The sequence below is a fragment of the Eptesicus fuscus genome, chromosome 7, assembly GCF_027574615.1.
Source record: "Eptesicus fuscus isolate TK198812 chromosome 7, DD_ASM_mEF_20220401, whole genome shotgun sequence".
Classification (NCBI taxonomy): Eukaryota; Metazoa; Chordata; class Mammalia; order Chiroptera; family Vespertilionidae; genus Eptesicus; species Eptesicus fuscus.
The window spans coordinates 83,619,096-83,644,958 of record NC_072479.1 but is presented as its reverse complement, the minus strand read 5'-3'; the positions used below and the strand labels follow the sequence as shown (position 1 = coordinate 83,644,958).

At 44.4% G+C, this 25,863-nt stretch overlaps 2 protein-coding genes and 1 pseudogene across 3 annotated transcripts; all 3 read left to right on the top strand.

Annotated features, from left to right (window-relative positions):
* Positions 1–1,665: 1,665 nt before the first annotated feature.
* On the top strand, positions 1,666–4,775 carry APOLD1 (apolipoprotein L domain containing 1). The gene is made up of 2 exons (XM_028143960.2): positions 1,666–1,687; positions 3,220–4,775. Exons 1-2 carry the CDS (start codon positions 1,685–1,687, stop codon positions 3,979–3,981), a joined length of 765 nt encoding a protein of 254 aa, XP_027999761.2. The 5' UTR covers positions 1,666–1,684; the 3' UTR covers positions 3,982–4,775.
* A 4,747-nt stretch (positions 4,776–9,522) lies between these two features.
* Positions 9,523–23,198, top strand: DDX47 (DEAD-box helicase 47). 2 transcript variants are annotated; one of them, XM_008140426.3, is made up of 12 exons: positions 9,523–9,627; positions 10,228–10,321; positions 12,972–13,160; positions 13,406–13,477; positions 14,387–14,505; positions 15,113–15,184; positions 15,316–15,432; positions 16,415–16,561; positions 18,248–18,385; positions 20,360–20,430; positions 21,132–21,261; positions 22,632–23,198. In XM_008140426.3, exons 1-12 carry the CDS (start codon positions 9,538–9,540, stop codon positions 22,761–22,763), a joined length of 1,371 nt encoding a protein of 456 aa, XP_008138648.1. In that variant the 5' UTR covers positions 9,523–9,537; the 3' UTR covers positions 22,764–23,198. The 2 variants fall into 2 exon arrangements, with proteins under 2 accessions (XP_008138648.1, XP_027999760.1); XM_028143959.2 differs by lacking the exon at positions 13,406–13,477.
* LOC114231289 (U2 spliceosomal RNA) lies at positions 10,949–11,079 on the top strand (annotated as a pseudogene).
* Positions 23,199–25,863: the final 2,665 nt, after the last annotated feature.

Here is a 25,863-nt window from a genome sequence, read left to right as displayed (position 1 = left end):
ATCCCTGTACTTAAGGAGCTCTCTCCCTCTTCTTTCTTGCACTAGGGAAGTTGGAGAAGCACATGGGAAGTGAAAAATCAGGGTACTCTGCTTTCTTGCCCACCGCCTCCCCACCCTGGATTAGACCTGGCTTACATTCCATTTGGAGTGTTAATGCCTATGGGGACACATTTTTCCACCTCTTAATTCAAAAGCTCAGGCAGCCCTATCCAGTTTTGCTCAGTGGATAGTGCATCGGCCTTCGGACTGAAGGGTCCCAGGTTCGATTCTGGTCAAGGGCACATACCCGGGTTGTGGGCTCGATCCCCAGTGGGATTGTGCAGGAGGCAGCCAATCAATGACTCTGTCATCATTGATTTTTCTATCTCTCTCTCCCTCTTCCTCTCTGAAATCAATAAAAATATATTAAAAAAAAAAAAAAAAAGCTCAGGCAGATACTGAAGGCATCTTGACTAAGGTTATATTTACCCTTTGAGGAACTATAACCAGAATATTTGCATATCGACCAATGATTCAAAAAAGTCAAGTTCAAAAGGAGTAGTAACAAATGGCGTTGTGTTGATAAAGACAAAGTATAGTTATAAAGGTGGCCAAGTTCATTGTGTTCCAGAAAGATATGGCTGTTAAGACTTTCCAGATGAACCAGAGAGTTGAGAAGATAATCATTTAATGGAGAAACCAATTTGGCCTTCCTTATTTTAAGGTGTGAGTGTTAGAAGAAGGATTAATACATTTGGGGTCCTGTGGTCGGAGGCTGCCAGGCTGAGCTCCAACCAGCAGAAAGCACCCACAGATGCCGTACTCCCCTTTTCCTCCTGAATTATTCAGACAACTGCCCTTCGAGTCATGCTTCACTAGCCTGGAGATAGAATCCATTCATTTAACTATTGCATGGACTACAAGTGCTACTTCAAATGGAAACCCAGGAAGCTGAACCCCTGCTGCTGTTGAGAGTATATAATTAGCTCCTTGTGCAGCCTGACCCCACAGATTTTTTTCTGACGCATTTGGCCTGCAGCGTGACCTTTCTGAGACCTCCAATATCTTCTCCGCAGCTGGAGATGCCCAAAACTGCACGCAGCACTTCCTTCGGGTGTGGCCTTGTGGTTGCCTTTTTTTTTTTTTTTTAAGGCTTCATGCTTATTGGATCACATTTTTCAACCACTCTCAGATTCACATAGCTTTTTAAAATACAGGAGTGGACTGTAAGTGGCTATCTCAAACATAACAGTTCCCGCCCGCCCCCCCCCCTCCTTTTTTTAAACGATTTTGGAATTATGGCCTCTCAAGAAACACTATAATTGGTCAGCCTGGGATGTGTTTGATGTCCTCCCAGATAACGTCATTAGCTATTCTCAGGAGAGGAAAGGCAGCGTATACCCTCCTGGGAGAATGACACACTCGTTTCAAGTTGGGGAAGAGCCTGCTGTTCTTTTCCTGCGTTTGGGGGAAAGCGAACACACAATGTTCACTTCCTAAATACGGGATGTGCTGTGAGGCTGGCAGGTCATTTTCCACCATGTCACATCCTTCTGGGTGAAGGCCGCAGGGGCCGGGACAGGAAAAGGCAATTCTCAGGGTGAGACAAGGCTTTCCCAGGGCAGCCATTGGCTCTCGGGAACTATAAAGCATGCTCCTCCAGAAACAGCCTCCGATTGCTCTTCCCGGAGGTAGCCAGAGGTGAATGGTAAGTGGGGAGCCTAGCGGGACACTAAGTGAAAAATTTCCATTGGACTTGTAATACTGGGCTTATATCCCTGGTCCATTATATATTTTAAGTGACTTTCCCCACTTTGCTAAGAGATGTCTTTCCCTGGAAATTTATCCCTGGTGGGTGGAATTATGGAGGCATACAAGTAAAATTCAGACCTTGCAAGAGTCAGGAGACCAAGATTCTAGACTGGGCTCTGTGAAGGACTGGCTGCATCTAGAATCTGTCTGTGTTTCGATTTCCTCATCTTTCGGATGAGAAAAACATCTCTGCCCTGATTATCTCACAGGATCGGAACACTCCATTTCTGTGTCTTATTTGCCACTTTAAAGAAGTTCCTGATAATGATGAGTACAGCGGATATGAAGGGGGGGGGGGATTTTGGCAACTAGCAAGGATGTACTTTTACCCCAGAGTGTACAGTTCTGTCTCTTTGTTAGTCATCTGTAATTGGCTTCCATTCAATTTGGTGCAAGGTTTGCCCTCAGTGAGTTGTTTAAAATTTTGGGTTGGGTGACTATTTCATTCAACCGTAATTCATTTAAAAAATATATTTTTATTGACTTCAGAGAGGAAGGGAGAATGAGAGAGAGAGAGAAACATCAATGATGAGAGAAAATCATTGATCAACTGCCTCCTGCACTCCCCACACGGGATTGAGCCCACGACTCGCGGAATCTAACCGTGACCTCCTGGTTCATAGGTTGACGCTCAACCACTGAGCCACGCCAGCCGGGCCAACCGCTGTTCATTTTTAAAAGGGAGCTTTCATAGTAGAGATATAGTGGTATTCATTTAATTTAGTTTTAACGAAGCACCCACCAAAGAGCGAGACCTGATGAGCTCTCCCTAGAATAAACAGCAAAACCCACATCTGAGGCTTAATTCTAAGATAAGAGCCTGGAAGAATAACAAGCAGAACCGTTGCTCCTGGCAACCATCTAACTTAGAAAGATTAGTTTCTTGCACTTGATAGATAATATGATTTTTGAGTTTTTGGTGACGAGAGAGAGAGAGAGAGAGAGAGAGAGAGAGAGAGAGAGAGAGAGAGAACTGTATTACAACTCTTATGATCCAAGTCTTCATGTGACAAAAGGACTTGGTAAGCAGGTACAACCTCCTGCTTGTATTGTCTTCCCAACAGAGCAGAGGTCTGAGAATTGCAGGTGTTAGAAGGCTCCTCCTCTCCTCACGGCACTTACATCTTACATAACAAATAGGGAAGTCCATCCTTAGCGTCCCCTGGGAGAAAAAGCAGGGGACAGCATTAGTCCTAGTTGCAAATGCGGATTCCAGGCCCTGAGAACTCGGGCGACCTGTCCCAGATCACAGCCCTGATCTTTGGGAACTGGGCACATGGCTCGCTGGAAAGGGACCCCTGTGCCCTTGCGTGGCAGTAGCTGCTATGCTTAACTTTGGCCGACTGCCCCCTCGCGTGTGGGGACCGCGATCGCGGGCCGCTGTCGGCCACGGAGACTCTGGAATAATGCGTGTCTGTGTCCCCGCAGGACATGGAGCGGCCGGCGGCCGGGGAGCTGCAGGGCACCGAGGCGCTGCGGCGCTTCCAGGGGCTGCTGCTCGACCGCCGCGGCCGGCTGCACGGCCAGCTGCTGCGCCTGCGCGAGGCGGCCCGGCGCCTCCAGCGCCTGCGCAGACGCTCCCAGGCGGCCCGCGTGGCCGGCAGCTCGCTGAGCGCCGCGGGCGCCGTCACCGCGCTGGTGGGGCTCTCGCTCAGCCCGGTCACCCTGGGGGCCTCGCTCCTGGCGTCGGCCGTGGGGCTGGGGGTGGCCACCGCCGGAGGGGCCGTCACCGTCACGTCCGACCTCTCCCTGATCTTCTGCAACTCCCGGGAGGTGCGCCGGGTGCAGGAGATCGCGGCCGCCTGCCAGGACCAGATGCGCGAGCTGCTGAGCTGCCTCGAGTTCTTCTGCCGCTGGCAGGGCCGCGGGGACCGCCAGCTGCTGCAGAGCGGGAGGAACGCCTCCATGGCCCTGTACAACTCCGTCTACTTCATCGTCTTCTTCGGCTCCCGCGGCTTCCTCATCCCCAGGCGGGCCGAGGGCGCCACCAAGGTTAGCCAGGCCGTGCTGAAGGCCAAGATCCAGAAGCTGGCGGAGAGCCTGGAGTCCTGCACGGGGGCCCTGGACGAGCTCAGTGAGCAGCTGGAGTCCGCAGTCCGGCTCCGCACCAAGGCCAGACGTGGCCACGACCTCCAGGTCTCTGCGGACCAGCCCTCGGCGCTGTTTTTCAGAGCACATCCTTTCTCCTAAGGGCTGAGGCCAGAAACCACCCCTGTGGGATGCTCTGGCTTTGTAGCTCCCTCAGGAGACACCAAGCTGCGTTGGGAGCTGCGTGCAAAAGGATGGGAAGAAACTGTGCTTGAGGTGAAGGGTCCTCGCAGCCCTTCTTTTCCCATCACCGTGAACATTCTGCTGAGGACTGTTGTATGGCGTGGTCCTAGTGGAATGTGTGACCTGAAAACTATTTTTCCTTGATCAGAACCGTCCAGTCTTCACATTACTGGGCCACTCGGGTTTTAAGTTGTTGGGTGGGCCCTGCCCCCTGCCCTGGTGGTTTGAGCTGAGGCTGGAGAGGGTGCAGACACGGCCATCCTTTGGGTCCTTTCTAAAGCTCTACTTGGCGTGGAGGTCCTCAGAAGGCCATAGTGGGGAGACACAAGCTTTAAAGCCTCTCTTCCAGAGTTTCCGAGTACAAAGACCTCCAGAATCCAGAGCAAAGTGACCCCCTCTGACCAGTGTTGGAGGCTTCAGGATCCCAGAGAGGCCCCTCCCTCTGACATGCCATCCCCTCCCCTCCCCTCTCAGCTTATCCACTCACGGGTCCAGCCTGGGGATGGAGTGGACCTTCCTGGGTGGCTTCATATTCAGGCTCTGAGAGGGGAAACCAACCCATCACTAAGTGCTGTCCCTGGCAGGAAGCGGCTGAGGCCATGGAAGACGAAGTGACTTTCAGCTTCATTTACTGACTTCCTCGAGTACAGAAGAGAGCAGTGGCTTTGAGTTAGATAGTCCTGGGTTTATTACGTACCCTGTCACGTCACTACTGTGTGATCTTGGCCACTCTGAGACTTGGCTTCCTGGTCAGTCAAAGAGAGATGCTAAGCCCTTACTCTGTTGTGAGTCTTACGCGAGATAAAGTGCCTGGCACAGTGTCTGGCTCATGAAGAGTAGCCCCTGGACTGGCAGTATCGGCATCACCAGGGAACTTGTTAGAAAGGCAAGTTCTTGGACTCAACCCCTGCCTTATGGAATCAGAATACTCTGGAGGTGCATTTAAACAAGCCCTCGGGGTGATTCTGATGCCTACTAAGGTTTGAAAACCACTGCAACAGATGTTCATTTCTGATCCCCTCAATGAGCTTTCACAAAATCTCAGGGCCTCTCTAGGAGCTCCATGGTCTTCAGAGCCATTCCCTGAAGGTCAAGGACAGACTGTGTCCCAGAAGTAAAAGAATACGTGTGCATCGATCAGTGCATCTTGGGGCACCTTGCCATCGTGTTAGCTAAGGGATGTAACGTAATAAGCCCTTTAGAGGGCAGTGTTGCCCACTCATTGTAGAAACTGGTACAGAAAGGAATGTGAATTTATTGGAAATTGACCTTTATTACCTTCGCTGAAAACTGCTAGACCAAGTATTTTTTAATTTATTTTACATTTTTTTAATTTATTTACTTTTTATTATTTGCATTTAATTTTATTTAATCATCACATTTAGGAAATAATAGGAATAGCAAGTGATTGAATGGGAGACTACTGAGGCTCTTTTCAGGAGATGAGGTTGAGTTTGACTTTCTGAGGCTGGACGTGAGTTCTCCTTGAATAAGTCTCTCTTCCCACGTGAAGTAAATGTGGGAAGTTCTGAATAGACAGACCCAGAGCTGAGTTTAAGCTTATCAATAGAGGCTTGACTTGCAGGAGGTAGAAATGATGCAGGCATATTTAACCTGAAGGTACTTTGCCAGCAGATAACATTTGACCTGAAAGGAGAATCTATTTAGCCCTGGGTTCTGAACTACTTTTCACGGGAAAACGAAACAAAAGCATGTGAAGGAAGCACTTAGACCTTGGAAGCCTGATGTCCTGTAACGTTGTCTTATGGGTTATAAACAAAATAGCTTGTGTTATGGTGGTGATGTGTCATATTTTCACATTGGGGGCTGTAAAAAGTCTGTAAGCTGTCTCTACGAAAATATAATTTCTTCACTTTCCACTCCTACAACTGTAATGTTGAAAAATATGTTGAAAAGTCGTTGAGACTACATACACAAAAACTTGGCTGTATTAGTTAATGATTTAGCACGCTTTAAATTGGTTCCGTTTTCTCCCAGGGTTCCCAACGATGGCACGGTGTCTGAGGAAGTGCAATGTCAGCGCTGGGGCGAGGTGGTTGGTGGTTCTAAATTTCAGTTTTTCCTATAAATTTCAATCGATGTGTATCCTGGTTTGTTTTCAAGTTGGTACTGGTTTCTTTTTAAACTGGTGCCGTTTCCTAGACTACCCTGCACAGATGCTAGCATTCTGGGTCAACAAGAATGTACTTCATGTTGTCATTTGTGCTATGTCATAAAGGTACAGCCACTCCCTAACTCCATCTTCTATTAATGCTTAAGTTTGAATTATATTCTTCCAATGCCTGAGCTGTTCCCTAGAAATATATGGGGCACTTTTGCCAGCAGCAGCAAACATTTCCTATCATTAGGGTGTTTTGACTGTATCAGAGCCCTACGCTCTTGAAGTATCATTTCAGTGGCCCACTTTACATCTAAGGAAGAGTGTCTGCTTTGGAACAACACTTTGCATAATAATTATCCAAATGCATTTGAATAACTTAATGAATTGCTTAGCTATTTTGATAGGAATTTATTGATGATGAAAGACTATCCATCCTCTACATGCCTGTTATAAAGACTGGAGCCTCTGTCAGGATTTAGTCAAGTTCAGTTCAGTGGATCCTAGAGACAAATATTTATTTCTTTTGTGGGAATGTGAATCAGGCTTTTCCTTATGGCCTGCATTCTACAAACAAACAGATTGAAATGGTATGTTGTAACGAGAGGGAGGGAAAGGATTATTTAGATCACAAGCATACTCCAGAAAAAGTCCCGAGTTTGAAAAATAAATACGTTTGTGCTAAAGTCTTAAGTGCTTCTGGTAGTTTCTGGGGTTTACAATCATTTGAACGGCTCTCTTTCACAATAAAGGGGATTCAACGAAACTACATTCTGCTCTATTGAAAAACAATCCTTCGCAAACAGGCTGATCCTAATTGCTTTGATGCGTTTGCCCTAAGGCATCAGTCATTTCCAGTATGGCAAATGTCAAAGTCAAAAGTGTGTACTGGGAGAAAAAAGAGAGAGAGGAGAGAGAGAGAGTGAGAGTGGTGTAGAAGCCACTTTAAATCAGATATGTCAAACAATCAGTCAACTTGATATAGTTCTCATTCAATGCCTTGGTGTGAAAAGAAAGAGGGAATTGAGACATGGAGATAAAGACACTACAGAGATAAAGAGGGATTCAATTAAATGCAGCAATTTTCGAATTCAGTGGGTTTTTCTCCACTGTAGCAAAATTAGTTCTTTCCCCTATTGAAATAAACTGTCCATTCCTCAAATGTTTTGGTCTCTGTAATTAGTCACCTGATCTCATGTTTGCCTGGGCACGAATTAATAACTGAAAAAGGGCAGATATTTAATCACTTTCATTTAGAATATTCAGTATCAAACTGTGTAAATCAACTTTTAAAAAGCAGTTAACTCACGCACAGGAATATTCGTATGACCTAGAAATCAGACTTCCAGCAGTTTTTCCCAGGAGGCGAAATTTTCCCACAAGTCTCCAGAGAACTTCACCTTGCAAGTCACCGATCTTGACCGTGCAAGGGAAATGTAATAATTTTTAGCTAAGAATTGGCGGATCCCAATATACCTAGATTCTGTTAGAAAGGAAGGTGGACATAGGACAGGGGGTCCAGCAATCCAGAGAGCCTGCAGTGGTTGCTAGAGTCAGTCAAGAGCTCCTGCTGTGGAGGTGGTCTCCCTATCTGAGTGCCAGCCAGCCTGAGTCTCCCCACCTTGGAGACATGCCTGGGTCCAGATGCTGTACTGTTAGTGGGTGTGCAACCAAAAAAAAAAAAAAAAAAAAAGGCTGTGTTGGCAAGACCCTGACTGTTTGCAAAGCCAGCCACAGGCTGGGATCCTGTTTTTGCTGTAGCAATGTGTTCCTGTCTTAACAAGTATCCATTTAGTTAATTGCAATAAATCTCTCCTTGTCGAGTTGACAGGAGGTGGGGATGTTAACTTTTTGCTCCAGGCAAACCCTGGGGAATTCTGCTGTGGTCTGGAATAAGACAAAGAGTGATGTCAGATCTTAGATTTTTACTGTTTCTTTTCTGTCTCTTCACAATTTTTGCTACATTCTTCAGGTTCATCAACATACCAGATCTAGCATGAGGGAGAAGAGAAGCACATTTAACCGATAGTTCAAACCGAAGTCCCAGAATTGAGTCTTGCTGGCCTTGATTAGCCTTACTAGGACATTGTGCACACTGTTGAACCAATCATTGTAATAGAGAGGATGGGAGACATGCACCAGTTGGCTTATTCTAGGTCATGTGCTCCACCCCTGGATCCCAGGAGGGATGGGGGGGGGGGGGGGAGGATCTGAAGTAGTGGGCTGGTTTTACAGTTGTCCCACCTGTATATCACACTCTTTCCTAGGGTGTCTTCTAAGAGTATCATTTGAGAGCCTGGGGTGTTTCTTGGACTCCTTTCTTCTTGGCCGATGTTGAACTCACCAGACCTTGCTCCTTCAGATTACCACTTGTTCTGAGTGATGGCACATGCACTGTCTGAGCAGCACTTCAAAACGTATGAAGAAGTGGAAAATTGGGTCTCTGAATGGTTTGCCTCAAAACAAGAAAAGTTCTATTGGGACAGTATCCACAAATTACCTGAAAGATGGGGGGAAATGTGTAGCTAGCGATGGACATTACTTTGAATAAAGCACTTTTGATGTTTCTCTTGAAATTACCGTGTTTTCTTTGATTACAAAATCTGCATTACTAACTGGTAATGGCCAATCCGAATTATTAACTGGTTAATAGTTAATCCACAATTTGAAAGAATCTGTGATCACTTATTTATTTTTTAAAATATATTTTTATTGATTTCAGAGAAGAAGGGAGAGGGAGAGATAGAAACATCAATGATGAGAGAGAATCATTGATTCCTGCCTTCTGCACACCCCCTACTGGGGATTGAGCCTGCAAACCCCGGCATGTGCCCTTGATTAAAATCGGACCCGGGACCCTTTAGTCCACAGGCTGACGCTCTATCCACTGAGCCAAACCAGCCAGGGCTGTGGTCACTTATTATCTGTCTTCTCCACGAGGGTAGAGGATGCTGCCCTTGTCACTAAGCATATAACGTAACCCTAGCATATGGTAGGCACTCAAATGTTTTAATAAATAAATGAAATAATAATTATAATAAATAGTATTGTGATATCAACCTGTTTAAAACTCTATGTTTAGAAAAGTAAGGAGCATAATGGGTGGGGATCTGAAGGGCATATTGGAGGCCCTGGTCATCGGCCCCTTCTGTACTCGGTTCAGTTCCCCAAGTCCACACTCATACCCATTCCTAACTTTTTCACTAGGTTTCCGCGAAGCCACACCCCTCCGGTCCGTTGGTGCAAAACCCGGCAAGGCCGCAGGGGGGCGCCCGGAACACGCAGTCGGGGGAAGGACAACTACATTAACCAGCATCCCGCGCGCCGCCGCCCCACTTCCGGAGCCGCCAGACAGCATGGCGGCGCCCGAGGAACCCGGTTCCCCTACAGAAGCGCCCCAGCCGGCCGTGGAGGAGGAGGAGGAAACGAAAACATTTAAAGACCTGGTGAGGGTAGTTTCTCTGTGTACTGCTGGCGCCAGGCGCAGGCAGAGACCAGTCGCCTTAGATCCCGGCTGGTGGTGAACAAAAGCCGCTGGGGCCTAGCTTAGGTGTCCCCCCGAAAATTTCTGAAGCTCGGGTTCCGGACGCGCTCCCTTACCGTCTGAGCTTGGTCGTCGCGGGCGGGGGTGGCTGCCGGCCGGGCTGTGAGAGCCCCGTGGGCGCTTTTCTCCATTTTGATGTGGCGACGTTTGGGCTGTGGAGTAAGAGGAGCCGGGTTCGAATTCTGACCCAGCCTCTCCCCAGAGCAAGTTGTTACGCCTCTGTGCTTCCCTGGCGACATCAGTAAGTTGGGGAAGTGCCTCGTAGCCTTATGAGGATTAAATGAAATAATACGTGTCAAGAACCTGGCCCTGTCCCTGGTGAGCAGTGGCACTTAGAAGGAGCGGGCCGAGCGGACGCGCGATAGATGCCCTTTGAATGAAATGTGAGGGGTGCGTGCACGCGTCGCCAGCCGGTGGCTCTGACAGCCATTTAATGAGGGGAGGGGAGTGTGTGCTGCTCTTTGCTAAAGTGTGTGGTTTTTGTTTTTTTTTTAATTCCGAGGGCGTGACCGATGTGTTGTGTGAAGCTTGCGACCAGTTGGGATGGACGAAGCCCACCAAAATCCAGATGGAAGCGATTCCTTTGGCCTTACAAGGTAGGTTGACATTACACATGTGGCCTGGGACAGATTCGGTATGAACGTAAGAGAGCATCGGAGAACTGCTTCTTGCGTACTTCAAGTGGAATAAAAATATGCTCACTGACGATACAAAGTTTTGGTGGCGTGTTGGCTTTTGTAAAAGTTCTGCAGTTTTACTTTATTTTTTTTCTTATGATTTGTGAATCACTTATTCTGTGAAACTTCATATCGTCACCTGTTATGTTTTTTGTTGAGAGAGAGAGCGCAGGAGGGAGAGGGAGAGAAACATTGACGGGGATCGAACCTACAGCATGGATATGTGCCCTTATGGAATTGAACCCACAACCTGTCCGTGCTGGGGATGACAGCTCAACCGCCTGAGCCACCCTGGCCAGGGCTGAGCTTACTTTGTAAGCCTGTCCTGCAATCAGGGCCCATCAGGTTCCCCACCTCCCTGACTCCTCCTTCCTTCACATCCGTGTGCTGCCACCACCACGTGGTTCCCCTTGCCTCCCCCTTTCTTCGCTCCCTCAGCCCCAGCCACTGCTGCTGGTTGCCCGCCATGTTCTGCGTCTCCCCCTGGTGGTCAGCACATGTCATAGCGAGCGATCAAACTGGTCTCCCAGTCGAACTCCCAAGGGGACACTTTGCATATTAGCCTTTTATATATATATAGATGTATTTTTGGAATAGGAAGATGGAATAGGAGCTTGCTCCGTCCACTCCACGCATCGACCCAGTATTGCAGTACCTCTGGGAATAGTGCACCAAAAAAAAAAACCCCCAAAAACAAAGAAAACCCTAAAAACAACAAAAAAAGAAATTATGAATAATAAGTGCAGATTTACATAAGGGTCCCTGGAATCCTTGTTAGTATCTGGAGGTGTTGAGAGCTCGTGCTGTAAGACATGCTTACCAGGTTTGCAGAAGAGTGGCTGATGACTAGTGGGACTGGAACTAACAGAATGAACTTTAATAAGAGGAGAAGTGAAATCCTGTTCCTAGATTCCCAAAATTCAACTTTACAGGATTAGGGTGGGTGGTAAAAAGACACCCAGAAGTGTTAACTGAAATTCATTAAGATCCTCAGAGAAAGTGAGGTACATTACCATAAGAGAAGGGTGACATTCTTGGGGTTTCTTACCCTTTGAGAATCAAATAAAAATTAGAGAGTTTCTCTCTAGAAAAAACACATAAATATATCCACACATAAAATCTATCCCTTGCACTTGTGTGCATGCATACAAGCCTAACCAATGGTTAAGGACAACAGGGGGGTGGGGGCATCGTGGGGAGGGGTGGGGGATGGGAATGGGGGGATGAGGACAAATATGTGACACCTTGATCAATAAAGAAATTAAAAAAAAAAATTTATCCCTTGCTCTGAATTTATTCCTCTCCCACAAGTCCCAGGTTAAGAACTGAACTAGCTCTAGAGAGAGAATAGTGCTTTGAACTAACCCCCACTTTTCTTCTGAGCCCCACGCAAGTATGCCCATCTGGTTTTTAGCTATTTCTCTGAACTTATTGTAGGAACCTCCGGCTCCCTATGTCTAAACCAGAGTCACTGTTTTCCTCACCGGAACTAATTTTTCTGTAGTTCCAATCTCTCAATTTATGACCTTTGAGTTTCCCTTGCTAGAAACCTGAGTGTCAAATACATTGCCTTTTGGAACTTTCTAAATTTCACTGGTTTCCATTCTCAATGCCTTGTAACTCCCTTGGTATCCTAATTGAGCTCTCATTTTCCTGTGTGTTCCCCATTCTGGGAGTTTGGTTCATTTTAGATGGTAAAGAACAGAGTCATGTTCAGGTTACTTCAGGGAGTTAACGTCTAGGTAAGGAAGCCTCAGCAGTCACGCAGTCAGGAACCGTGGGAACAACCGTGGAGGTCATCGCTCAGGAGGAAGCCATTCCATTGGGCACTGTTCTGGTGGTTTGGCTTGGCAGGTATTTTCCAAAGCTTACCCGTAATGGCTTAAGGAATTACTTAGGACATTCTTCCCTCAGAAGAAGGGACCTGGACTGTTAGCTCCTTGACTCCTCCCTGTGCCATCAGGCAGGCTTAGTTTATCTTCCTAATGAATACCATTGGTCATGATATTCCCTGCTTCAGATCCTTCAGATCCTCTCACTTATGGGAAGATATCAAAACTCTTTAGCAGGGCTTATGAGTTTCCTTTCTGGCCTCATTCTTCTCCCCTTTCCCCGTAAGATGTCTGCTCCAGCACATTGTACAGCTCACTCTCCCTACTCTGTCTGCTATGTTTTTTAAAGCTTTCAGCCTCTTCCTCCATCATATGGGAATGTCCTTCCTTTCCTTCTGTGCTTACTTCCAGATTTAATTTACTCATCACTTCTTTTAGCTTTTCCTGATGCTTTAGGGCAGTAAGTTACTCCTTCCTTTGTGTTCTCACTGTATTTTGCAGGGGCTTATATTAAAGCCCTTATCACACTATACTGTATTTGTGTATTGTGCCCCTGGATTTTGAGCTTATCTAGAGCAGAGACCATGTCTTCTGTCTATTCAACCTTCTTCTGCCCCCAGTTCCTCAAATATTTATTCAATGTTTATTTTGTGCCCCACATTGTGTCATTGTAGAAAATGTGGGAACATGCAGAGAAAATTTCTATGAGATGTTTTCTTTCTTTTTCCACCCCCTAGGTCGTGATATCATTGGGCTGGCGGAAACCGGCTCTGGAAAAACGGGGGCCTTTGCTTTGCCCATTCTGAATGCGCTGCTGGAGACGCCCCAGCGTTTGTTTGCTTTAGTTCTCACCCCCACCCGAGAGCTGGCCTTTCAGATTTCAGAGCAGTTTGAAGCCCTAGGGTCTTCTATTGGAGTACAGACTGGTAAGTTCGAAGAGGAAAGGAGTCTTAGGGCTCCGTCACTAGTTGAGAATGAGTGTGAAAGGAGAATGGGAGGAAGTATAATTAGCACACGTTTTATTGACCAAAAAGCTAATATGGTATTTTAGCTTTGGGGAAAGTTGTATATTTAAGTAGAAATCTAGCATTGGCTTTTAAAAGGTGATCAGTGAACTATGGAAAAAATTAAGGGTCTCTTTCCTATGTTTCTTTTCTCCCCCCCCCTGTAGCCGTGATTGTAGGTGGAATTGATTCAATGTCCCAGTCTCTGGCCCTGGCAAAAAAACCACATGTAGTAATAGGTGAGTAGTTGCCAAAGGTAAAGATGCTGGCAGTGATGAATTGGAGAAAATCTACCAATGTTGGGTGTTACTTACTGGTGTGGAAATGTTAGCGGCGAATGTGGACCTCAGGTTTTGTGTTCGGCTAGGAAAGAATTCAGAGCCAAGAACTCTAGCTCAGGAGGCAGTTTATTTAGCAAGCAAAGCGAAAGTACACTCCAAGGGAAGAGTCGCATTGGCTGCTCAGAGAGTTGCCCTGGGGTATTGGCAAGGGCTCCTTTTTAAAAAAATACATATTTATTGATTTCATAGAGGAAGGGAGAGGGAGAGATAGAAACATCAAAGATAAGAGAGAATCATCAATTGGCTGCCTCCTGCACACCCCCTACTGGGGATCCAGCCCTCAGCCTGGGCATGTGCCCTGACCAGAATCGAACCAGAAATCGAACCATGACCTCCTGGTTCATAGGTTGATGCTCAACCACTGAGCCACGCTGGCTGGGCTTAGCTCCTTCTTTAAGCTGACCTATCAGGGCCTTTCCCATTCTCGTCTCCTGTTCTTGTACAGGAGTCATATGAGGTTATTCTCCAGCCCCTTGTTCCTCTAAGGGGGTCTAAACCGCATGACCAATGACATGCTAGGGGGGGAAAGGTCACCCTGGGGCAAGGTGCCAGCCTATAATAGTTGGCTCTTTAGTTTTGCCCCTTGCTAGGCACCTGGAACTTTCCGCCCTGGTATCATTCCATACATTGCTGCTCTGGTCATGCCTAACTGCTTACTCTAACAGAAAGACTTTGAAGAACAGATTTTTGTAAACCTATTTAATTTTTAATTTCTGAAATTGAGGGGGGGTGAAGGAGGGGCTTAGTAACTTTCTTTTTGTCTTTGTTCTTAAACATTGCTCTTTCTCCTCAACCTTTCTTTGTTAGCAACTCCTGGTCGACTGATTGACCACTTGGAAAATACAAAAGGTTTCAACTTAAGAGCTCTCAAATACTTGGTCATGGATGAAGCAGACCGAATATTGAATATGGATTTTGAGACAGAGGTGAGCTCCCAATTTCTTTCCTCCTCTTAGAGCATCTCAGGTGCCCTGTTTCAAAATTTGATTCATTGCACACCTGCCTTATGGGGAGAGCTGCATCATTATTAGCTAATTTAAACATCTGCTGCCTTTTTCACTCGTGGTGCTCTTCCCATTGTTAGTGCCTCAGCATCCGAATATAGCTGGATTTGGATTTCAGAGATGGGGAATATCAAAACCAGATTTTCTTTTTCCATTTCATTTGATATAGACCTTTTCCATACACTTTGAAAAGCTGTGCTTGTTTGTTTTTTTTTGATGACCTACTCATCATAGCTTATTTATTTGATTAATACCTATTCTCGACTTTTCTCTTAGATTAGTTCTAATGTACTAATTTAAATTGCTCTTTTTCACTGAATCACATTATTATTTTTTTGATAGCATTTGGTATGGTATCAAATAGTAAATATTTTGTAAAATTTAGCTGGATTGAATTGAATTTTTGAGTCCCCAAATCCCCACAGTGTCGTATTTAGTTTGTTACTCTATTCTCTGTCTCCTTCACAAAGAAATTTGCAGATGTCTAGTCTAAATATTGTATTGATACCCTTTCCTCTTTGTGCCTTAGGTTGACAAGATTCTCAAAGTGATTCCCCGAGATCGGAAAACATTTCTCTTCTCTGCTACCATGACCAAGAAGGTGAAATTTTCTAGGACTTCTTATTTCTTCTTTATAAGACTTGATTAATGCAAACAACAATAATAGTAAAACTAGAAAGAGCATTTGGGAATCAGTATACTATTCCTAAGGTTTGTTTGTTTTTTCTTTAGGTACAAAAACTTCAGCGAGCAGCACTGAAGAATCCTGTGAAATGTGCTGTTTCCTCTAAATACCAGACGGTTGAGAAATTACAGCAATATTATATTTTTATTCCCTCTAAATTCAAGGTAAAGTGTTCCCTCTTCTTCCTTACCAAAACATCTGAAAATGAGTCAACTCTTGATTAGTTAAGAGCTGTGCTACAGATTGGAGTTCTTTCTGTTTGCTTTAGAAAGCAGGCTGTGGTTCTGTTTATCACTGATAAAGTCAAACATTCCACAAATTCACAACATACTAAATAAACCACAGTAACGAAATTATGATATAATTCCTTCCCAACCCCATCCTTGAGGTAGTTTTTCTTTTGTGTGCTTATTATGTGGCTTTTTTTGTAGTCAGGGACCCTGTGTTTTGTTTTGATGTGAGGATTTTTTTGGTTGCTGAGTACAGATCTCCTTGTGCTTGGCTCAGGCTGTATGTGAAATTCAGAGTTTATAGAGATGATAATGCTGGTTAAGGAGTGCAAAGTTGACCTGGCTGGTGTGTCTCAGTGGTTAGATCAATTCCCAGTCAGGGCACGTGCCCGAGTTGAGGGCTCGAGCCCCAGTAGGGGGCCATGCAGGAGGCAACAGATCAATGGTTCTCATCACTGATATTTCTCTCTATCTCTCCCTCTCCCTTCCTCTCGGAAATCAGTAAAAATATATTTTTTAGCCCTAGCCAGTTTGGCTCAGTGGATAGAGCGTTGGCCTGAGGACTGAAGGGTCCCAGGTTCAATTCCAGTCAAGGGCATGTACCTTGGTTGCAGGTTCCATCCCAGCCCTGGTTGGGGCACATGCGAGAGGCAACCAGTTGATGTGTCTCTCTCACATCGATGTTTCTCTCCCTCTGTCTCTCCCCCTCCTTTCCACTCTCTTGAAAAATCAATGGAGAAATATTCTCGGGTTAGAATTAACAAAAAATGAAATACAGAGTGCAAAGCTGGCAGCTAGGGGTTTGTATAATTGAGAAGCAAGTATAAGTTTAGACTTTTATGGAATTTATATGCCCAAGACCCCAACCTTTTCTTCCAGGTTCATTTACACGTATTGTCTTTTGTTTGTAATTTAGGATACCTACCTGGTTTATATTCTAAATGAATTGGCTGGAAACTCCTTTATGATATTCTGCAGCACCTGTAACAATACTCAGAGAACAGCTTTGCTACTCCGAAATCTTGGATTCACTGCCATCCCCCTCCACGGACAGATGAGTCAGGTAAAGATTCCTTGGTGTCATTGGAGGTGAACAGGTGGCATGAGAAAGATAAACTGTATAGCAATAGATTCGTACAGTAACAACACATGGCTTTATTGCATCTTCCCGTGATTGATTTTATGCACTTGGAGTGTTGCTCTGGATGCTTACTTCCTCCTTTCAGGATAAGCAAGAGATTCCAGTTAATTCCTTAGGTAGTTTCTGATATGGATGCTATTGAGTTGATTTATTCAGCCCTAGTGGTAATAGTGATTCTCTGATCTCTAAGGATTTTCAATATATTATTTCCCAATTATTATGTTAAACAATTCTTACGTCATGCTAGTATTTTCTAGCCTTAGTCTTAAATACTAGTGGCCTGGTGCATGAAATTCGTGCATGGGGTGGGGGGGGGGTTCCCTGAGCCCAGCCTGCACCCTCTCCAATCGGGGACCCATGGGGGATGTCCAACTGCCGGTTTAGGCCCAATCCCACATCGGGCCTAAACCGGCAGTCGGACATCCCTCTCACAATCTGGGACCACTGACTCCTAACTGCTCACCTGCCTGTCTGCCTGATCGCTCCTAACTGCCCTCCCCTGCCAGCCTGATCTCGCCCCTAACTGCTCTCCCCTGCCGGCCTGATCTCACTCCCAGCTGCCCTCCCCTGCCAGCCTGATCTCGCCCCCAACTGCCCTCCCCTGCCGGCCTAGTCACCCCCAACTGCTCTCCCCTGCCGGCCTGATCTCGCCCCCAATGGCCTCCCCTGCTGGCCTGATCTCACCCCCAACTGCCCTCCCCTGCCGGCCTGATCTCGCCCTCAACTGCCTTCCCCTGCTGGCCTGATCTCGCCTAACTGCCTCTGCCTCAGCCCCCACCACCATGGCTTTGTCCAGAGGAAGTCAGACGTCCGGAAGATGACCATTCGATCTGGTCTAATTAGCATATTACCCTTTTATTAGTATAAATAGATTATATAGGATAAGATCGCTTAAATGGGCAGGGGGAAGCCTTTTTCAGCAGGAGGAGATGCTCTTGGCGGACAAAAATAAATAATCCCTATATCTGGACTGATAGCCAGTCACATGCACTACACTGCCAAACTGGTCATTAAAAAATTGAACCGCTTTCTTATACCTTACACCAAATAGCTGTTGCCCTTAAAATCCCTCCTCAGCCCCCTCCTTAGGTTCTGCCTTCGCAGTTCACCCAGATTAGGTTCTGATTGATCTGTCTCTATGCCAGTCAGTGTCGAAAGCTCTGCCTCCTAGGCAGCCATTGGTTCCTCACAGTTCCCCCAGATTTGGTTCTGATTGGTCAGTTTCTATGCCAGTCAGCGTCTCCGGGCCTATCTCTGGGCCTGATCAGAGAGGCGGGGCTGATCAGCAGCTGCCATGGAGGCTGCGGATTAGACCCTGCTTCTCTCTCTGGGCCTGATCCGCAGCCCCCTTGGCAGTTAGTGCTGGGTCACTGACTGCAAGACTGACTTCTGGTATTTGGTTGTTTTGGACCCTGGCTCTTTATATATATAGATTTGTTGTTGTTGTTGCTTTCATGTTTCTTTTTGACCCGTGAAGTTCAATCTGGACTTGGGGGGGAAATAGCCTTTAAAAAATTTATCTCTTGTATTTAATATGTCTAGTTGGTATGTCTTAGATTCCAAGAGTCCTTAAATTATTTTCATGTGTTTTTTTTTTCACCATTTCAGAGCAAGCGCCTGGGATCCCTTAATAAGTTTAAGGCAAAGACTCGTTCCATTCTTCTAGCAACTGATGTTGCAAGCCGAGGTTTGGACATACCTCATGTGGATGTAGTTGTCAACTTTGACATTCCTACCCATTCCAAGGTGAGTCCTTTTCTGACCTGACTTTCTAGTCCCAAGGTGAAATTGAGGTGTAATTCACATGTAACATTATATTCGTTTCTGGTATACAGGGTAAAAGTTTTATATTTGTATATATTGTAAATGATCATTATAATAAGCCAAGTTAACATCCGTCACCACACATAATCATCATTTTTTTTTCTTGTGATGAGAACTTTTAAGATCTATTCTCTTAGCAACTTTCAAATACGCATTACAGTATTACAGACTATAATATTACATTCCCATGACTTTTTTTATTTTATAGCTGGAAATTTATACCTTTTGATACTGCGCCCCATCTCCTTACCCATTTCACTCCCCTAACCCCACCTCAACCTCTGGCAATATCACATGTGTTCTCTGTGTCTATGAGCTCAGTTTTTTTGTTTCTGTTTTAGATTTCACATAAAGGTTAGGATCATATAGTATTTGTTTTTCTCTGAACTATTTCACTCAGCATAATGCCCTCAGGATTCATCCATGTTATCACAAATGGCAAGATTTAATTATTGTTTTTTATGGCTGAATAATATTCCATTGTATTGAGAGTGTATTTTTTTTTAATTTTTTATTGATTTCAGAGAGGAAGGGAGTGGGAGAGAGAGATAGAAATATCAATGATGAGGGAGAATCATCCATCGGTTGCCTCCTGCACACCCCACACTGGGGATCGAGTCTGCAACCTGGGCATGTGCCCTGACCAGGAATTAAACTGTGACCTCCCGCCAAAACCGGTTTGGCTCAGTGGATAGAGCATCGGCCTGCGGACTGAAAGGTCCCAGGTTTGATTCCGATCAAGGGCATGTACCTTGGTTGCAGACACGTCCCCAGTAGGGGGTGTGCAGGAGGCAGCTGATCGATGTTTCTCTCTCATCCATGTTTCTAACTCTCTATCCCTTTCCCTTTCTCTCTGTAAAAAAAATCAATAAAATATATTTTAAAAAAATAAAAAATAAACTGTGACCTCCTGGTTCATAGGTTGATGATCAACCACTGAATCACAGCTGGGCCAGAGTATATTTCTTAATGAAATGTTAACTGTATCTTATCTTTCTTTTTTTTGGTCCATGATTAGTTAAGTGTCAAAAACTAGGAAAGCTCCTGATTTATTCATTTTTACCATTTTGCACATGCCTGCAGATACACTATTAATAAAGGTGAATGAAGGTAGCCAGAGAGAAGTGTTAAATAATGATCACAGTCAGGGGCAGATGCAGCGTGCTGATCTTTGTCCGTCTCATTTCTTTAGAAGTGACAGCTTGTGGTCCTTGTATCTCGGGTTTCTCAATCTGGACACTATTAACATTTGGGGCCAGTGAATTCTTCATTGTGGGGGCTGTCCTTTGTAGTGTAGGATGCTTAGCAGCATTCCTGGCCTCTACCCACAGGTGACACTATGACAAACAGATATGTTTTCAGATTTTTCCAAATACTCCCTGGGGAGGATGAAATCACCCCTGGTTGAGACCAACCCGTATCTCTTGGCTATATATTTAACTGCTGTAGACAAGGTGCTGTCTCATTTGATTTTCACAATAACTGTGAGTTTGGGCATGTCTTCTATCCCTGTTTTATAGGTAAGAAACCAAGGTCCAGACAGGTTATGTGATTTACAGACAGTTGTGTAGCTGATAGGTGGTAAAACCAGAGCTGTGACCCAGGTCTGCCTCTAGATCCAGTGCTGTTTTTCTCTACACCATGTTAATATGCTTAGTGACCATGTAGATATGCTTTGTAGATTTGTCTTTCTATAAAAGAAAGGAAAAATTGTGTCAGTTTGTGTTGTGAGAATAAAATAGATGATGCAGATTTATCTCAACAAAATTTTAAATCCATTTTTCCATGTTCCACTACGAATTTGTTTTCTTTCAGAGATTTGCAATAAGACTTCACATGCATAGTGTTTTATTTATACTACATGTAACTCAAATTCATTTACCCTTTTTGTTTCAGGATTACATCCATCGAGTAGGTCGAACAGCTCGAGCTGGGCGCTCCGGAAAGTCCATTACCTTTGTCACACAGTAAGTGAATCGGTGTCGGGGGCAGAGCAGTTGAGAAAAGAGCAGAGCTTGGGAGCAGACCAACTTGGAACCTGACTCTACCAGTTACTAGAATGGTTACTTAACCTCCCTGATCCCATTTTCATCATTCGTGAAATGGAAATAATGCCTACCTTTGGAGAAATAATGCCTACCTTTGGAAAAGTCTGAAAACATATGTTTGTCACAGTGCCACCTGGTAGAGGACAGGAATGCTGCTAAGCATCCTGCACTACAAAGGAAGCCCCCACAACAAAGAATTCACTGGCCCTAATGTTAATAGTGCAGGGTTTTAATGAGATTGGAGATGTTGTCTACAAGGTCTAGTACAGTATTTGGTATGTAGAAGGACAAAAACCACCCTGTTATTTCTTTAACTGCTAGAGCCAGAGAGCAGTGACCTTTCCCTCAACTCACAGAATTAGAATAACTATTTCTGATTTTCTTTTTAAAGGAAAAATTTTATATAGCTAGTGCTTTCTGGGAGTAAAGACTGTTTTGGGGGATTTTCTAGTGGGCAATGCACAGAATATTGCATTTAGTTAGTATTCTGAAAAGGTACAATAGATTCAGTATTGTTTAACACTGGCTCCTGTTGCATCGTATAATATAATATCTATTTTGAAATGGGCTGACATTTGCATTGTCAGTCCACCAAAGCCATGCCAATGTTTCTTCCTCAGATATGATGTGGAACTCTTCCAGCGCATAGAACACTTAATTGGGAAGAAACTGCCTGTCTTTCCAACACAGGATGATGAGGTTATGATGCTGACAGAACGTGTGACTGAAGCCCAAAGATTCGCCCGAATGGTATGCAACTTGCTTTTTTTACCATCTTCTTTGCAAATGATATTACGTATGTGCTAGATATTGTATTAGTCCTCATAATAAAATGCAGGAGCTGGGTAATAATTTATTCTGAATTTAAGAATAAATGCATTTCTAAGCATGCTAAAGCTTCGAGATGGTAGGTCCATCATTAGACCATACAACTAGGTGGTTGAATCAGGATTCAGACTCAGTCTGAGCACAGTGACCACGTTCTCGGCCACTGTTCATGTTTCACATGTGGCCGGAAAACCTTCGGACTTGAGATCAGATGTCCCAGTTGTGACTGATTTCTCAGAAACAGTTCCTCACCAAGCAGTTCCTATCCTAATTTAGGGAGTAATACTTACCTTGCATACCTTACGGGGTTCTATGAGCACCAGATGAGCTAAAACTGCTTAGTTGCTAATAATAGCAGTAACAGTAGCAGTGGAGATGAGAAGATTTTAAAGGAGAATCCTTGCAAGTGTTACCAGCTCCCTGGAATTCTAGTCTGAGGGACAGACGAACTTCGCCCATGGGGTGCCTCGGAGTAGCTGAAGTGTGGACTTGGTTTTGTTTTTCTTCCAAAATAGAATTCTTTGTTTGATATTTCTGTTTACATGTGCATGGGGGGGTGGGGGGGGGGATGAGGGGAGGGAGAGAATTCAGAATATACAGAAAGGATTCAAATAGTAAATAGAACATATAAATTACACCCCACAGAGAACCATAGGTAACCTTTGGCTATATTTCTTTTTAGCCATAATTAGACTTTATCTAATTGTATATGATTAATATTTTTTGATTTCAGCAAATTAGATCCATGTGATCATTTCTTCATTGCTACAAAGAATTGTTAGGAATATGTAACATGATTTACATGGATATGTATTTAGGCTTTTTGTAATTTCTTGTATTTTAACTAGCACAGTTGAACATCCTAGTAAGTACAGTTTTGCATACTTGTCTTGTTTCCTTAGAATAACCCTTAGACCTGTTGGGCTGAGGAGTATACAGTTAAAATTTGAATTCACATGGAATGCTGCATTGCCTGTAGAAAAGCTGTAGCAGTTTACACTGTCAGTGAAAGTATATGTGAATATCCTCACATTTTGGTCAATACTAGATATTACCATTCTCTTAAATCTTTGCTAGTCTGCCATGTGAAAATAATAGCTTATTGTTTTAATTTGTATCTTTGATTGTTAATAAGGTTAACATTTTTGTATATTGGGGTTTTGGTCTTATTCCCTTGCTAATGTGAAGCTTTAGGAAGGTACTCATTGATTGATTTTATGGAGGGGAGACCAGGATGTGTTAACCCTCAGTGGCAGTGGTTCATTTTCAGTCTCATCCTTTCTGTTTTGCAGGAGCTAAGGGAGCATGGAGAAAAGAAGAAACGTGCACGGGAGGATGCTGGGGACAATGATGATACGGAGGGCGCTATGGGTGTCAGGAACAAGGTGGCAGGAGGGAAAATGAAGAAACGGAAAGGCCGTTAGTCTCTTATATAAAGACTTGATTTCTGCCTTCTGTTGTGTGAAAGGGGATTGAAGAAGAGAAAGAAACCTCCTCCAGTAGAGTTCTTCAGACTGAAATCTCTCAGAATTATGTCCAGAATCTGCTCAGCTGCTTCAGTACTTACTCTCCTTTCCTTGTTGGAGTGCCATGACTGCAGAATGTTTTGTACAGGTTTTACTGTTCTTCCACTTGGTGCCTGCTCATGACATGAGTAGGAAGTGCCCTTCTGTCACTTCACACAGACCTGTTGCTTTCTCAGCTGCAAGTCAAGGACTAGGTTGATGCAGCACTTTACCTGGAATTGTAAAGAAGCGTCTGCATCGATAAAATGGGGATACCTAGGGTACCTAAGCAATCTCAGCTTGTGCTTCTTTAGGCCTAATGTGAAATAATAAATTTAAATATTATTTTTAAAAGACTCGAACTTCTTGAAGACCTTTATAAGTTAAAGGACTTAAAAATTTAAGAAAATCTTGCTCATGGGTAAGAAACTAACAGTGGCAGTTATGTGGCAAATTCATAGGCTGTTCTTAATTTAAGTTCAATGTGACATTTAAAATTAATCAGCAAAAGAACAAGATGAAGAATGGCTTGGAAAGAAAGTTCTACTTAAAAGGAGGTTGGTCTACGTAAAAGGGGATGACGCAAAGTCCTTAAGTGAGACTGTGGTGCTTCTTAGATCCCTAAGTAGATTCACTTCCCTGGCTTCTGGACTAAGCAAGTGGTTAGGAAGACTGGTTTTTATATAGATTGTTAACCCCAGGTGACTAGATTGAAATCAGAAAGCATCATAAATATGGGACATCCAAGACCCAATTTCATCCACTTGTCATTGGTGACCATTGAACACTATTTCCTTTCTTTTAGCCTCATCTGTTGATTATTTAATTCAGGAGATATAAAGCTGGGCATCAGCTGCTGGGGGGGAAGTAGACACTGGCACTGTAGGGGCTGGGTGGGGCACGGAGAGGTGATGGAAATCAGAAACAACTTTGAGCAGTCGTGAAGTCATGTGCTCTGACGGCTTTTACACATAAAGATGTCTAATCATCTTTGTCGAATGTAAGTTTTATTAGAAGAGGATGTCTGGAGTGGCAGAACCAGGATGAAGCGATTCCAGTAAGACTGAGAATGAGTTTTGGCAGAAAAACGTTATGCATTCATATTAATGCAAAGTGCATGTTTCAGAATTGTGTTTCTTAGAGTCAAAGTGTGGTGAGAAGTAAAAAGTAGATGTCGGTAAAATTCTATGTGGTAGTCAGGTGTGAACTGTTGATTGCAGGAAGGTCTTATAAATATAGCAGGTAGGGTGCTTTCTGCCACAAATGTATCCTGAGATGGGTGCCTATGGGTAAGGCATTTAAAGTTAATTGGAATCTAACACATGGCTCGTTTTGTTTAGTTTGCCTCAAATTTCATTGATGCTCAAGGTACATTAGAGTGAAGGATAAGGTAGAGGAGTCCGGAGGCAATAAAAAGGGGAAGGAGGAAATGGTAGAGGAAAAGGAGAGGCAAATGGTTGAGTGGGGCCATCCTTGTGACTATTTGTTATGAGTTGTGTCTACTCCTGGAGGCTAATTCTTCATTAATGTATTTTTCTAATGGGAATCTCCAGGATGGCTTAGGACCGTGGTCGGCAAACTGCGCTCGCAAGCCACATGCGGCTCTTTGGCCCCTTGAGTGTGGCTGTTCCACAAAATACCACGTCCTGGGTGAGTCTATTTTGAAGAAGTGGCGTTAGAAGAAGTTTAAGTTTAAAAAACTTGGCTCTCAAAAGAAATTTCAGTCGTTGTGCTGTTGATATTTGGCTCTGTTGACTAATGAGTTTGCTGACAACTGGCATAGGATTATGGCCTCTCTCTGTCTCAGCCAATCGGTAAAAGTAAATAGATGGTTGCTGTTTCAACTCAGTGGATGATTGCAGTAGCAAGCTGAAATTGAATCTGGGTATGGGTGGTGGGTAAGGAGGAGAGATTAGAAGTAGTCTAAATAGGCAGGGGTCTCTAACCTAGGGTCTGTGGACAGCTGAGGAATAGGCATATTTCTGGGGAGACTAAAAAGGTTAAAAACTACCACTCTAAAAGTTAGCTGTTGTCTCTAAAGCAAATTCTTAATTATGCTTTGCTAGGATGGGAAGATGGACACTAAGAGAAGAAATGCGGACTGTGTGTCTTCTATTTTGAAGTAAAAAAACAAAACGGCAAAAACACCCGGCGGGCCGGGGCCGTAGTTTGAGGACTCCTGGTCCAGACCATAGATTAGAGTCCCAAACAGAACAAGTAAAGATGTCATTGTGAAGGGCAGGAGGCTCACAAATAAATGAGTGTGATGCATTAGTAAATGAGACATGGCTGTGGGTTTATGCTGTTATTCAGGGCTATGCTCTTGTCCTCTAAGACAAGGTTTCTAAGCCTTGCTGCTGAAACCCCTGTTGAGGTGTGTATTAGTTCCCTAGGGCTGCTGTAACAAAGTATCACACACTGGGTGTCTTAAAACAAAAATCCATTGCCTCACAGTTCTGGAGGCTAGAAGTCTGAGATCAAGGTCTGGCAGGGCCATGCTTCATCTGAAACCTCAGGAGAAGAACCCTTCCTCTCCCCTTCCTAGCTTCTGGTGGTTGCTGGCAATTGTTGGTGTTCTTTGGCTTGTGGCAGCATTACTCCAGTCTCTGCCACTATCTTCACATACTGGTAGCCTTCTAGTGTTCGTGTCTTCTCCAGGCCTTCTTATAAGCATACCAGTCATTGGATTTGGGGCGCACCCTAACCCAATATGACCTCATCTTAACTAATTACAGTGGACCCTTGAACAACATGGGTTTGAACTGCAAGGATCAACTAATACACAGATTTTTTTGCAGTACATTAACAGTTGGACCTTCATATCCCTGGGTTTCACTTCCACTGATTCAACCAACTGTGGATCACAAACAGTATTTTCTATCTGTGGTTGGGAATCTGCAGATGTGGAGAACCAACTGTATGCATTGTGTTCTGCTACTTTGTGTGAGGGATCTGAGTATCTGCAGGGGGCCCTGGAATTAATCCCTCATGGATACTTAGGGGCAACTTTAGTTAATTT

Bases quoted from the DNA above. Each gene is read 5' to 3' on its own strand.
- DDX47 (XM_008140426.3), top strand. From the start codon at position 9,538: ATGGCGGCGCCCGAGGAACCCGGTTCCCCTACAGAAGCGCCCCAGCCG. The intron at 15,185-15,315 runs GTGAAATTTTCT...TTTTTTCTTTAG, and splicing joins CTGCTACCATGACCAAGAAG to GTACAAAAACTTCAGCGAGC. The intron at 21,262-22,631 runs GTATGCAACTTG...TCTGTTTTGCAG, and splicing joins CCCAAAGATTCGCCCGAATG to GAGCTAAGGGAGCATGGAGA.